At 40.4% G+C, this 15338-nt stretch overlaps 1 protein-coding gene across 1 annotated transcript; it reads left to right on the top strand.

Moving 5' to 3' along the window:
- Positions 1–3153: 3153 nt before the first annotated feature.
- LOC140766144 (peptide methionine sulfoxide reductase B1, chloroplastic) lies at positions 3154–6018 on the top strand. Its single transcript, XM_073105592.1, has 5 exons — positions 3154–3419; positions 5050–5161; positions 5296–5361; positions 5485–5682; positions 5772–6018. Exons 1-5 carry the CDS (start codon positions 3209–3211, stop codon positions 5794–5796), a joined length of 612 nt encoding a protein of 203 aa, XP_072961693.1. The 5' UTR covers positions 3154–3208; the 3' UTR covers positions 5797–6018.
- Positions 6019–15338: the final 9320 nt, after the last annotated feature.

The following is a 15338-nucleotide window of genomic DNA, read 5'->3' as shown; positions in this document are numbered from 1 at the left end:
ATGCGGTTCTCCCCCGAATAGTGTTGTCGGGTTCGCAAAAGATCCTTGGTTCAGGTCTAAACTTTTGTGCATGTTGATCACCTTCTCTAAATCCTCGAGCATGTCCATGACCATCTCCATATGGATCAACATCATCCTCATCGACGAAGCGCACCGGTGCCGCATGCCTCTTAGGTTCCACCACCGTCGGTCTTGAATTTTGTAATGGAGGTAGTGGATGATGTGAAGGCATAGGTAGGAGGGGATCATTGACACTCATATGACGCACCTGGACCTTTGGGGTATCAGTTCGATGAGGTCCCACCACTGGTCCTTCTTGAAACTTCGTTCATCATCGAGGAAATGACAAACCCAATCAATTTACGACATATTCCTTGAATTCATTGTGATCCTTTTGCATGTTGTCAACTCTATACAATAATGTTTGGAACATGCCCCTATATTTGCACCCATGGACGTTCGTTGACTCGGTCCTACCGTGATCGCTCCAAAGGAATTGATCTCATGGTTAGGGTCATTGTGGATTGAGTCTTCTCTTGTCAGTGTACTCTCCATAGGTGTCTTTGTTGATGTCATATTCCTTGTTTCAACCATTAATGGAGGTCTAAGGTTCGCCTGCTCTGATATTAATTTGATAGGATCTGGAACCAAAGATAGACTACGCTAAGATTCCTTCAAGATCTGAATTTATTGTAGGAATCAGTCTACGCAATTATGAAAAAATATTCGTCAGATATTCTCTGGTAGTTATAAAATTATAAAACCAATTGGGTTGGATCTGTAACTTCCTGATCTACAACTTTTGTCTTTACTCCCTTTGCAGATTCGAACTGTACTAGGGACTAAAACATGGAATAACGTGGGTAATGGTGGTGGTGAAGGGTGAAGTAGATGTTAGGGTTATGGATGAGTATGGAGATGAGGGTGGATTGTGAAAGTGATTAAGGAAAGTAGACGAAGGGAACGAAGTGGTCGAGATCCCAAAGAAGAGGGGTGACTCGATAGACGAGGAAGATTAGAAGTGAGGAGAAACCTTGCCAACGGTAGATGTGGAAGGATGGTGAAGAGAGAGGAGGGAGAAGTCTAGAGAGAAGATAGGAGGCAAGAAATCAATAATCCATTAGCATAATGAAGTTGGCTGCCTTCCACATATTTATAGAGGCTAGCCAACAAGTCCTAAAACAATATGAAACCCTAATTCTAGAGGATTTCCGTCGATCACGTTCGAATGTGCCCAATCGCATTTGAATGCACTCAAAAAGCCCCATGTCTGGATGTGAGAATGCGATACATGCATTCAAACACGGGCGTTCGAACTCGCCCGACCGCGTTCGAACGTATAATATACATTTTGTGTATTTGCGAACCTGATACAAGCGTTCACAAGGGCGTTCGAACGCGACCCCACCTACGTTCGAACGCGACCTACAGAAATTTTATTTTAATAAAAATAAACACCTAATACAATAAGAAAAGATCATAACTAAGTGTATCAGAGCCTCTAATGAGTCCAGGTATTACAATTGATTTGTCTAATCTATTAGATAAATTTGTTGGACTATTTGAGGAACCAAAGGAGTTGTCGCTAAAGCGAACGGCGGACCATTGCATAGAGGTTGTGCCTAGGGCGAATGTCAAACCATATCGGTATCCACATGTGCGAAAGGAAGTTATTTCCTGATACGATTCGGGCTTCACTAATATCGTCTCAAGCATGGATACACTTTAGGAGTATCTTTGTTTCTTACTTTAATATTTAATTTCTAAGAAAATAAGTTTTCTGTAAGTCGCATTCGAACGCAGTTGTCAACGCGGTTGTGAACGTGGTTGTGAGAGTGTGCATTGTGCGTTCGAACATCGCGTTCGAACGCACTGTGAACGCCTACATTGCGTTCGCAAATCCAGAGAAGTGGAAAACATGTATATTCAATTATAGATCAGAACGTCATCGATCTTATTTAATTGATTTCGTAATTTTTAGATCACAGATGAATATTATCCCAAAACTACACAGATATGAATTCAGCTAACTAAGCAATTTCTAACTTATAAGGACTCTTAGTAAACTATAAAAATAGATGAGATAAATAGATTCAACCCACTGTGCTTAATGGTCCTAAGATGTGATACGATCTAACCTAGTTTTTATCACTCGGGTTTGGACATTCCAATGTCGTGGGCCAAATGTTCAAACGTCATTAGCTAAGCGTTTGAACGCCTCGACGAAGGCTGCCTTTGGAATCGAAAGTTCAAACATCTCAATGAGAGCTGCTCTCATATTTGATCATTTGAAAGTCATAGCTAGTTTTCAGATTCTGTTAGCGAGGCATTCAATTACTTGAGCCCGAAACCCAAAGTCCTCCAAAAATTAAAATGACTAAATCTGGATAAGTGATTCCATCTAGCAAACCCAATGTCTCTTGTGAGGTGATCAAATTAGGCATGAATCATATTATAACCTTCTATAAAAATGAGTCAAAATGAGTACATAATTGGCATTTACGAAACAAACTCTCCAAGAAATTTTAGGTTTTCTGGTCTTATGTATGACAATATTTTTGATTTGTTCATTTGATATAAGAAAAATGGTATCATTCGTCAGCGCCAAAATGTTGTTCTCCTCTGCTTTTAAGTGCAACAAACGGAATTTGCCAACCTGTTTTAGATAGCTTGACAAGAAAAAAGTGACAAGATTTATAGATATTTATCGTACAATAAAATAAAAGGAAAATTTGTAATTAACAATCTATCTCTTTTGCGTTACATCCTACACTATTAATGTTAATAAATTACACTATGCGTTTTTACTAAGTATTTGCAAAAGTTATCTATTTAACTATAATTATTTAGATACATATTTTGGTGTGTATACCTAGATTGGCCCAAAACTTTTTGAACCCTCCAATAATCTATTGTTCAGCTAATAATCTCGCTCAGATGAATGATTTCTTTTTTGGGTTTTCGATCAATGAAATATAATAATTCCTACGGGGTATTCTCTTTAAAAAAGAAAAAGAAAAGAGAGGAGCATTTGGTAAGCGTACATTCGAGATGAATTATGTACATGACTTAAAAGCGGCCACGCGGAGCGATTCGCGACCATCAGACGTTCCTTCGAAAGGGCAACACTTTTGTCCTTCTTTATCTCGACGGAGTCCCCCCACACGCGTCTTTAGCTCTCCAAGAACAATTAAACCAAGACATCGTTATGGCCACGCGAACAAGTCTATTTTCCTCCCCAGCAGCGTATTCCAACCTTTGTTATTCCACTGCCGCCTCTCTGCGTTCCAATTCCACATCCCTTTCCTTCGTCTACCGATCTCTTCCTAATAGGCATCTCCGAGAACGTTGCTTCAACCGGCTCCCTCTCCGCGCGATGGGCTCATCTGCCTCTTCCCACAGACCGAACAAAGTTCCAGGTTCCCCTTTGCCTTTTCTGAATTTCCCAACTGGGTGGTTGTGAAATTTCTATAAGATTGAAGGTGCTATGATTTTTCTTCTTCTTCTTCTTTCGATTAACTAAGATGACCTCAGGAGTATTGCGATAGGGTCATGGCCTTTTGCGTTCAGGTGCTATTTATTGTGTCTATAAAACACACTTTATTTGTAAATTTTATTGCGTAGCTTTATAGGTTGCCGTGAAAATCTTTGCATCGTTCTGTGTGTTTGTGATGTAGTTCTTATTTTAATTTACGTCAAGGCCAAGTTTTGTTATAGGTCGCCTGCCAGCACTCATACGCTTATTGGGTCCTGTTTTATGCATATAGTAGTCAGAACAAATTTAAGTACAACAATAAAGAAAAATACTATCTCCAAGAATATGTTAGAAAGAACGCCTAATAGGTTGTTCTGTTAACAAATTTTAACTGCTTTTATTAATGTGCATTTATCAAGTTAATGGGTCTGTTTTGTTGTTGAAACTTCTAAGCTTTAATAGTTTTATTTTATGTCTGGAAAAAAAACATGATTGATTTTTTTCTGCATATGCACCCACAACATGACCTCAGGTTAATGAAATAACGACGCTTGATAGGGCTTAATGTTTGAGTGTTTGACAATGGTTGGGAGGGAAAATGTGGTCGATTTTACCTGCTTTTCTGAAGAAATGTTCTCTGGCTTGCACCATAACCTCTTGGATGCGAAGGGCAAGGTTTACTGTTACATTAAGTAACTGCCTCTTAATCCAACATCAGATTTAAGCAATTCAAATATGATAAACTGTACCAAATATTATAGTACCATAACCCAAAAGTACCTAATGTTCAACGTCTTTGTCCCAAAAGTTCTTTGCTTGAATGATGGAGCGATCTAAATTAAAATTAGCAATTAAATATAGAATAGAAACTTACAATGTTTCAGAAAGGTTTGTTTTAATTTATTTTACTTCTAATGTTGTTACAGTAATATTTTAGTTATTAAATGTTGAGTTGCATAGAATTAGTGATAACGAAACTAATACAAAAAAAAAGTTGTTGAAAGGCTGACATTAAAATTGTTTGGTCCTGGGTTAAGAACTATAATATTTGACATATATCGAAGGATTATAATTATTGCCGAAATTTTAAGCAAATAAGTAGTATTTCATTAATCATAAATAGATATATGACTTCACTAATTTTAATAGTATTTTTAACATACTAAATACTTTAAATATAGATCATAATTATTTTGCCCTCTCTAAATAGAATCCTGACTCTGCCACTGCATTTAGGTTTATTTCAACATTCCTCGAGTTTCTTGTATAAGTGTAACATTATAAATCTATCTTCATTGGTAAATTTCTGCATGTGCTTACACAACTACATAAGTACATCTACATGTATGGCCTTAACATATGCTGTAATAGTTCCATCTTTGTTGCCCAAGCCTCACTTGATTGGCCATGACAGGCTCCACATATCTCAAAAAGATAGTTTTTATGTTTTGGAATGAATGTTGTGGTTTTAAAACATTGTAACCAAATAAATAATAGCCAGCTTTTTAGTCCTGAGTACTCTCTTCTTTGTGCCTCCATAGTTAAACCAATTTTTCAAGATATATTGTGTGCAGAGACAGGAAAGGTTGATTATTCTTCCATGAGCGAAGAAGAGTGGAAGGAGCTCCTTACAAAAGAACAGTATTATATCACTAGGCAGAAGGGTACTGAAAGGGCTTTCACTGGGTAGGAATTCTGAATTGTTAGTTTTGTCCATTGTTTCTTAAACCTCCTTTTTAGGTGACACAGCATATAAAGTGTTCCCATAGTACACTGAACCATCTTCTAACATACTATTCTCTGTCATGGATCCTACTCAGGGAATACTGGAATACGAAAACCTCAGGCACTTACCACTGTATCTGTTGTGACACTCCCTTGTTTGAGTAAGTGTTGTATTGCTACATCTTGACACACAGCACCGTTCTTTTACTTCCACTCTGTGAATCCGTTGCTACTTGATTTTATGAATATTCTGTAAGAATTCTTCTCCTTTTTTCTCCTTCCAGATCAACTACAAAATTTGACAGCGGAACTGGTTGGCCTTCCTACTATCAATCAATAGGTAATAATGTAAAATCCAAGCTAGATATGTCCATCATTTTCATGCCTCGGACAGAGGTTCTTTGTGCTATTTGTGATGCTCACCTTGGCCATGTCTTCGATGATGGGCCACCACCTACTGGAAAGCGATATTGCATTAATAGGTACAGCTTGCTTTCCATCTTGTGATGTTACGTGGAGTCTTATATTGATCGAGTTATTGTAATCACATGATCCTTTATTTTCCCTGCAGTGCATCTCTAAAGCTAAAGTCATAGTAGCCGACAAGTTGGATATGTATGTATTTTCTTTTCCACTGACAACCTGCAGCTATCTTGGGTCTGTTCCAAAATTGTTTTGCTAGTTGTCTTTCAACTTTTGTAGAATATTAAAAAGAAAATTGTGGATTCAGCCTGCCAATAGTAGAAGAGTTTGATGTACATTTTTACATGTTAAATATTGTATATGCCTTCTATCTTGATGTAGCAATGTGACCTTGATTTGTGTGCTTTGTTCTTGCCATCTCTATGATAGACCATACACTGAAGGACCAGTTTAACTTTTACCTAACCCTGCAAAAGGTCTTTTACAGAGATGAGTTTAGCCTTTGCATTACTAAAATAGTTCAACAAATGAATAATTATTGTTCATAGATCAGAAATAGTTCTAAACAGTATTCACAGCATTCCTGTACTGGATTATTATTATCTTACAATATAATGGATAGGTTATTTGTAATTAATACAAAATTAATTGAAGGTATTCTCAAATGACACGTAACTAACTAGGTTATTTTAGATCCTAAAAGAATAAAGAATCTGCATTCATGATTCTACTTTTTTATATTAAAATATCCAATTGTCATAATTGTCTAAAAGCTAATGAATTTTGTTTGTCAAATAAAATGACATACCAATGTCAACTTTGACTCTCCATGTAGACTCTGTAGGCATCATTGCTGAAGGCTCTTGTGGCCCAGTTGATGGTTTCATGTTCTCCATGGACTTCGGCCATGGAATGGGTGTCCACTTGCTATCACCACACTAGCCAACCTTCTCGCTTCATGCAATCTTCCTAGTCCCTTTGTAAGTTTGTTAGCATATTTGGCCTCGACCGCTAGCGGCATTGATCGTCAACAACCACCTCCATCTTTTACCCTATTGTGTCCGCTTATGGTAGGGCGGTTTATGAATGTTTACGGGCAAGTACCAAGTACCAGGTTAACTTGGGGAGGTGCCCCAATTGAATTATTTGGTCCTACTCATTATTAGTGGGTCCACTTTTCAGTCTCATTGCTATCTTTTTGACTAGTATAAAATTCTGAGGTAAAGAGAAATGAAGGAGGGTAGGTTGGCTTGCATGGGCCTTAAGCGGGTTGCAGCTTAGGCTAGGCTAGGGTTAGGTGGTGGCCAAACCCAAATTGTTTATGGATGGGCTGTTGGCGGCCGATAGACTGGTGTTTGTGGGATTTGGATTGGAAAGGACCTAGCTCATTATTTTGAGCCATGGACAGGACCAAGTGGGTTTGTTTGATAGTATTTCATCTGTAATCACTTTGTATAGATGTGACCATATTAGTTTGTGCCATTAAATATTAATCATAATTTTTTTTATTTATAATAATTAAAAGTCAACATTATGGTTAAGGAAGGAAGAACTAGTTTTCAGCCTAGGGCACCAATGTCTAACTAGAGAGACTAGATCTAGACAATTAGGGCTTTCGAGTGTCACATGCCTTTTTTGTGGAAATCTAGGCCTACCACTTGACTAGATAATGGATCTAGATCTTATTGAGAGATGGTTACTGAGAGAGATCAAGGATTGAGCTAGGAACTAGGTCAAGTGGGTGATAACCCTTAATTCAATGGGTTGATGCGAGTCTATCGATACACCTTAGGCTTTGGGCTAGTTCATTCATTTAGAAGTAGAATTTGAGCTTAAAATTTGTTACGAAAGTGGGCTTGAGTCATAAGTAGATTTGTGCTAGGTTTGGACAGGATTTGGGTAATGGAAAAAAGCTTAATGGTCGAAGGCCCTAGATGGTAGCCCATAGTGGCTTGCATAGGTTGGCCTTGAGTGTGCTAGGGTTTCAATACCCCTCAAGTGTGAGGAGAGACACCTATAGGGTGAAAGTTTGTCATAGAGGGGGATTGATAGTGGTGGCAAGGTGGATACCAAATGGAGATGGAGGTGAACTCGGTAGGGTTGATGATGGTGGCGGCGTTCACGAGTGATAGGCTGGTGATGTTGACAGGAAAGAGAAAAGTCATAGGGAAGATAGGGATGGCTAAAAATATCAAGAAGGGAGAAGCTAGAGATGAAAAAGAAGAGAAACAAGATAAATTCAATAACACATGAGAGGGATTATGCAAATATTTCCTCAATACTAACACATGGAAAACATTGTGGATTTGAGACAACTTTGAAGTCAGATCCACACGATATGCAATTGATGCTATCCACTCTAGTATCTCATAAGGACCAACGTACCGAGGGCTCAATTTGCCCTTTCTCCCGTATTGGGCTACTACTTTCCAGAGTGAGATCTTGAGGAAAACTCTATCCCGAACCTAAAATTCTAGGTCTTGATGTCGACGATCAACATAGCTTTTTTGTCGACTCTGGATAGCCAGCAAATGCTCATAAACTTTTTGGACCTGATCAATAGTCTCTTGGATAAACTCTAAGCTCTCTATCTTCTGCTCTTCCACTTCATCCCAATTGATAGGTGTCCGGCATCTCCAACCATATAAAGCCTCATAAAGGGGCATTCCAATGTTGGAGTGATGAATGTTATTATAAGCAAATTTAATCAAACTGAAGCACGCAGCATGTCCTCCAATGTCTAAATTGTCCGCTCTAACTGACTCTTGGTATGAGGATGATAAATAGTGCTGAACTGTAATTTGATACCTAGAGATCTAAGGGTCCCTATAGGCCTTTGGTGCTCAATCTTTGCCTACTGACAAGTCAGGCATCGGGATACAAACTCAGCAATGCTCCTCTTCAATACTGGCCACCAAAAAGACCTCCAAATATTACGATACATCTTTGTCTCCCCAAGGTGAATGCTGTAAGAGGTTTGATGGGCTTTCTCCAAAATTTTCTTTTAGAGTTCGCCCACATCGAGTACACAAAATCTATCTCCAAACCTCAAGGTTCCTATATCATCAATACAAAAACCCTCTTTACCCGAACTTTGGACTTGCTGTAATATCGGCAGGAAGTGCAGATCCTCCGCCTGTGCAATTCTGATCCTCTCAGCTAGAGTCAGCTCACAACCAAATGAGCAAAAAGCTTTGAGCTCACACTACTAATAATAGGAATATCAATCCTCTCTAGATCTTTTAAGATGCCCTCCTACTGGGTGATCAAACAAGCCAAATTGCCCATAGACTTCTAACTCAAGGCGTCAGCTACCACATTTGCCTTTCCTAGATGATAGCTAATAATGCAGTTATAGTAATTTACCAGCTCAAGCCATTTGCATTGCCTCAAGTTTAGCTCTTTTTAGGTGAAAAGGTATTTCAAGCTTTTGTGATCAGTAAAAATCTCGTTCGAACGCGACCCCTTCCGCGTTCGAACGTGACCTATAGGAATTTTATTTTAATGAAAATAAACAACTATACAATAAGAAAAGACTCTAATAAGGTATATCAGCCCACCACGCTACCCTCACCTTGCCCTCAAGGTGTAAAGTCGGGGAAATGCTCCAAGATGTCCGTCTCCAACTCTCATGTCGCCTTATCGGATGGCTTGCTAAGCCACTCGACTAGAATCTCCATCTCTAATTTGGTACCATGTCGTTGTCGGCCCCTAGCAAGTACTTGAACTGGCTATACGATCTCTGTTTCCTCCAATGGCTCTAGTAGAGTTGATCCAACGACCTCATGATTACCAATGTGCTCTCTCAATAATGAAACATGGAAGACAGGATGCACTCTCGATCCCTTAGGCAGCTCCAAACGATATACAATCGAACCGATACGCTCTAACATCTGAAACGGGCCAAAATAGCGATGAGCTAACTTTTGGTTACGAATCGGACGCAAGGTCACCTGTCGATACGGCTGTACCCTCAACAACACCCAACTACCGATATTAGACTCTTGCTCTTTATGACTACGATCATAAACTTGCTACATGCAGTTTTAAGCAAGTTTAAGATGGGCATGCAACCTCCTCAATATGGCGTCTCTATCTATCAAAGCTAAGTCTACCTTGTCCAATCTACAGATGCCACTGGATCATAAGCGTGTAATGTCGGAGTCGTACGTCCATACACCACCTCAAATGAAGTCATGCCAATGCTGCAGTGGTAGGCGGTGTTGTAAGAGCACTCCGCCCACGGTAAGAACTCCACTCATTGTCTTAGCATCTCTCCAATAAAGCACCTCAAGTACTGCTCAATACCTCGATTTGGCCATCCGTTTGTGGATGGTAGGCCGAACTGAAGTTCAATCGAGTCACTTGCAATCTGAAAAACTTCGTTCAAAAGTCGCTCATAAATATGCGATCATGATCCGAGACAATCGTGCGTGGCATGCCATGTAACCGAACAACATCTCTTACAAAATTTTCAACCACTAACTTGGTTGAAATTGGGTGTGATAATGCCGAAAAGTGCCCATACTTATTTAATCTGTCAACCACCACAAAAATAATAAAATAACTACATACTAGCGGAAGACCCTCTATAAAATTCATAGAAATGTCTTCCCAAACATGGTCCGATATAGGTAAAGGCTATAGTAATCCTATCGGATTCAATATGGTTGTCTTAGCCCTTTGACAGACTTTGCAAGCATGAACACAATCCTAGCTACGTGCAACTCTGAGATATCCTATTATAAGTCTTCATGACTATCCTCTGGAGTTTGGTGGAAGTGCACCGATAATTTTTACCGCAACCCATCATTTGTGGGCACCCGAATGCATCCGCGGTCCAGCAGTAAACCGCCTCGATTCTCCAACTTTGGATGGCGCTTTGGATCATCCATCACCTCCTGTAACAATCTCAAAACATCTGAGTTAGATGTACATGCATACCTCAGCTAAGAATAGGCTGCAAGCTCGGCGGTATCGGGTTGGTGTGATAACGCATCCGTTGCTCTATTTTCTGTTCCTTTCTTGTATTGAATTTCATAATCATAACCCAGCAATTTTGTGATCCATTTCTGCTGTGCTGGACTGTGAATATGTTGTCCCATAAAGTATGGAAGGCTTCTTTGATCGGTTTAGATAATGAATCGTCTACCAATCAAATAAGGCCTCTACTTTGTCATCGCATGCAGAATTGCCAACATCTCTCTCTTGTAAGTCGATAATTGTTGAGATTTGTGTGATAAAGCTTTGCTAAGAAAGGCAATGGGACGTCCTCCTTGCATTAGTATAGCTCCTATGCCAACTCCCGACGAATCACATTCCACATTGAACCTTTGGTGAAGTCCAGTAGCGCTAAAACGGGCGATGTCGTCATTACTATTTTCAGTTTTTCAAATGCTATAGTGGCTTCATCCGTCTATCTAAAAGAGTCATTTTTCAACAAAGAAGTGAGAGGAGCAGCGATCTTGTCATACCCAGCGATGAAGCGGCAATAATATTCGGTCAACCCTAAAAATTCTCGCAATCCTGTGATGGTGGTAGGAATAGGCCAAGCGGTCATGCATGCTACCTTTTGAGGATCCGCCGCTACACTTTCCGCTGAGATGATGTGGCCTAAATACTCCACTTGTGGTACTCCCCATAGGCACTTGGATTTCTTGATCTTCAACTGGTTTTGCTTCAACAAATTCAGCATATCCTCCAAATGCCGCCAATGCTCCAATTCAGTCCTATTATATACCAATATATTGTCAAAGAATACCAAAACATACCTTCGCAATAGAAGCCGAAATATATCATTCATGAGGCCTTGAAAAGTAGCTAGAGCATTGGTGAGACCAAAAGGCACCACTTGGAACTTGTAATGCCCATCTAGAATTCGAAATGCAATCTTGTGTACATCTGCCGAGTGAACTCTAATTTGGTGATACCCGACTCTCAAGTCAAGCTTACTGAATATAGTCGCCCCTACAACCTCGTCCAGCAACTCCTCTATAATCGGAATGGGATACCAGTCATTGACGGTAATAGTGTTTAGTGCCCAATAGTCGACACAAAAATACTATGTCCCGTCCTTCTGTCGCACAAAAAGCACAGGTGATGAGTATGAGCTATGACTTGGTTGAATGAGGCATTGTTCCAACATCTCAGCTACCATCTTGGAATAACTTCCGTTTGCACATGTGGATATCGATATGGCCTCACATTCGCCGGTGCAGCCCTGGTCACAATCTCTATGCGGTGGTCCGCCATTCTTCATGGTGGCAACTATTTTGGTTTCTCAAACAGTCCCACAAGTTTGTCTAATAAAATAGATAACTTTATGGTAGTATCTAGACTCATTTGGGGCTCGTCTCCTGCTAGTCCTAACTGAAGAAGATAAGCCAAATCACTCGCACTGATATACTTAGTTAAGATATTTTCTTATTATATTAGTTGTTTATTTTTATTAAAATAAAATTTCTGTAGGTTGCGTTCGAACGTAGGAGGAGTCGCGTTCGAATGCCCTTGCGAACGCTTTCATCAAGTTTGCAAATACAAAGAACGCATATTGTGCATTCGAACGCGGTCGGGCGAGTTTGAATGCCCGCGTTCAAACACCTACATCGCATTCACACATACAGAGATGGATCTTTTGGTGCGTTCGAATGCGATCGGGCATGTTCGAACGCGATCGGTGGGAATCCTCTAGAATTAGGGCTACATATTGTTTTAGGACTTGTTGACTAGCCTCTATAAATATGTGGATGGCAGCCAACTTTATTATGCTATTGGATAATTAATTTTTTGCCTCCTATCTTTTCTAAACTCTCTCCCTCCTCCCTCTTCACCATCCTTTTACTTCTACTATTGGCAAAGTTTCTTCTAACTTCTAATCTCCCTCGACTATCGAGTCATCCCTCTTCTTTGGGATTTTGACCACTTCGTTCCCTTCGTCTATATCCTTTAATCACATCCACCATCCACCTTCACCTCCATACCCATCCATAACCCTAACATCCACTCCACCCGTCACCACTACTATCACCCACGTTATTCTGTGTTTTTGTCCCTACTATAGTTCAAATATATGAAGGGCGTAAATAGAAAAGCTATAGATCAAGAAGTTACGGATCGAACCCAATTGATTTCGTAATTTTTTGACTACCGAAGAATATCTAACGAATATTTTTTTACAGTTGCGCGGACTGATTCTTGTAATACATTCAGATCTTGAAGGAATCGTTGCGTAGCCTATCTTTGGTACAAGAACTCATCAAAGTAGTATCAGAGCTTATCACGTACATGACAGCCCCACCATCGGCTGCATTGCAGGAATCGGCTGAGATCGAATGCCATCAAGCCGCACATCTTTGTTTCTTTGCTTCAATTTTATTCACATGCTCCGGAAATCAAAAGTGATGGGTCCCAAGCTTTGTAACCACTGAATGCTAAAGACATTGTCTGCTCCTCGCAGCACCAACTGATATAAGTCCACAATGATGTCATGTCCTTGCACTCGTATACCGACCTGGTGACATAAGTTCTCAACCTTAAGTTTTGTACCTTTCCAATAGTAATGTCAAACCCCATAGTCGGTTCAGCATCTAAACCCAATCTTCTTACTAACCTCTCATCTAGAAAGTTGTGTGTTCTCTCGGAATCGATGAGGATGTGCACACAATGCTTTCTAACGAGTTCGACTACCCGTAACGTCCTCAGCACGGAAGTACTCGAATATGCATGCATCGATATTTCAGCTTGGATATCTTCCTTTGCACCCTCCCCAACGGCCTTTCCATGGACCTCCTCTAAACACTCCATCACTAACAACCTCATCATCCTCCTCGAGATCATTGATGAGCATCACACTCCCGATCGGTTTGGAACAATGATGACTAGGGGTGAAACGTTCATCGCATTGAAAGCGAAGGCCCTTCGCTCTTTGCTCCTCCACCTGGGCAGGTGTGAGAGTTCGAACGGGGGGTCTTGTGCCTCCTCTAACATTGAAAGAAGGTCCTAAAGGTTGTTGTGGTTTAGTACTAGCAGCCATTGTCTTTGAACTCATAGAATTTTCAGCCGGCGTTCTAGGCGCAAACCGCTCATCTCGGTTGCTCCAACTTATGTTTGCTGCCATCTTGAGAGCCTTATATTTTTGCTCCATTCTCATGGCCTTCTCAAAGGCCTCTTCAAGAGTGGTAGGACAAAGAACATGAACATCCGCCTGTATCTCATCCCGCAGCCCTGAAATGAATGTGCTCATCAATGTCGGTTCAAATTCAACTTGGTACTCTAATTCGGTCGTCCGCTGAACCATCTTGCTTAATGTGGCAGCAAAATTTTCATATACCGTTGTCCTAAATCTGCATGTAATCCTCCTACAAAAGTTAGCCCAACTAGTAAATCTTTCACTATGAATAATCGATCTATACCAATGCAATACCGTTCCTTAGAGGTAAAAGCTTGCCATCTGGACCTTTGCATTCTCTACTATCTCTTAACAATCAAAGTATTGTTCAACTTGAAACACCCAATCCGTTGGATCACCGCTTTGGAATTTTAGAAAGTCCAAGCGTGCGGTTCTCCCCCGAATAGCATTGTCGGGTTCGCGAAAGATCCTTGGTTCAGGTCTGAACCTTTGTGCATATTGATCTCCTTCTCTAAATCCTCGAGCACGTCCATCACTATCTCCGAAGAGATCAACCTCATCCTCAAAGTGTCAATCCTCCTCTTCGACGAAGCGCACAGGTGCCGCTCGCCTCTTAGGTTCCATCACTGCTAGTCTTGGGTTTTGTAATGGAGGTGGGGGATGATGTGTAGGCATAGGTAAAAGAGGATCATTGACACTAACATATTGCACCTAGACCTGTGGAGTATCAGTTCGGTGTGGTCCCACCGCTGGTCCTTCTTGAGGCACCGATCATCGTCAAAGAGATGACGAAGTCAATCGGTTCATGACATATTTCTTTAAAATATTATGATCGTTCTATATTATGTCAACTCTATGCAACAATATTTGAAACATGCCCCTAAGTTCATTTGCCAAGCCCAAATTCACACCCATGGACGTCGGTTGACTCGGTCCTACTGTGGTCGCTCCAAAGGAATTGGCCTCACGGTTAGGGTTATTGTGGGTTGAGTCTTACCTTATCGGTGTGCTCTTCATTTGTCTCTTTGTTGGCGTCATCTTCTTTGTTTTATCCATTAATGGAGGTTTGAGGTTCGCCTAGCTCTGATACCAATGGTAGGGTTCTATGGTACCAAAAGATAGGTTCTGATACCAATGATAGCGCTATGGAACGATTCTCTCAAGATCTGGATTTATTGTAGTAAACAGTCCACGCAATCGAGGGAAAATATTCACCAAATATTCTCCCATAGTCAGAAAATTATGAAACTAAGTGGAATCGATCTGTAACTCCTTGATCTACGTTTTGTGTATTTACGTCCTTCATAGATTCGAACTACAACGGGAAAAAAATTATAATTTAGTGCGGATGATGGTGATAATGACAGGTGGAGTGGATGTTAGGGTTATGGATGATAATGGAGATGAGGGTGGATGGGTGATATTGTTTAAGTAATTAAGATGAAGGGAAAGAAGTGGTTGAGATTTCAAAGAAGAGGGAGGACTCGACAGACGAGGGAGATTAGAAGTTAGGAGAGACCTTGCCAATGGTAGAGGTGGTAGGTTAGTGAAGAGGGAGGAAGGAGATTAGGGTAGAGAGAATAGAGA

This window comes from Typha angustifolia, chromosome 8 (assembly GCF_048772165.1).
Source record: "Typha angustifolia cultivar Huaian chromosome 8, ASM4877216v1, whole genome shotgun sequence".
NCBI lineage: Eukaryota > Viridiplantae > Streptophyta > Magnoliopsida > Poales > Typhaceae > Typha > Typha angustifolia.
Note: the sequence above shows the minus strand (reverse complement) of the source record. Positions and strands in the feature narration are given on the sequence as shown.

Coding starts and splice junctions, on each gene's coding strand:
- LOC140766144 (XM_073105592.1), top strand. CDS start 3,209: ATGGCCACGCGAACAAGTCTATTTTCCTCCCCAGCAGCGTATTCCAAC. Junction 5,162..5,295: donor ACTGAAAGGGCTTTCACTGG/GTAGGAATTCTG, acceptor GATCCTACTCAG/GGAATACTGGAATACGAAAA. Junction 5,362..5,484: donor TGTGACACTCCCTTGTTTGA/GTAAGTGTTGTA, acceptor TTCTCCTTCCAG/ATCAACTACAAAATTTGACA.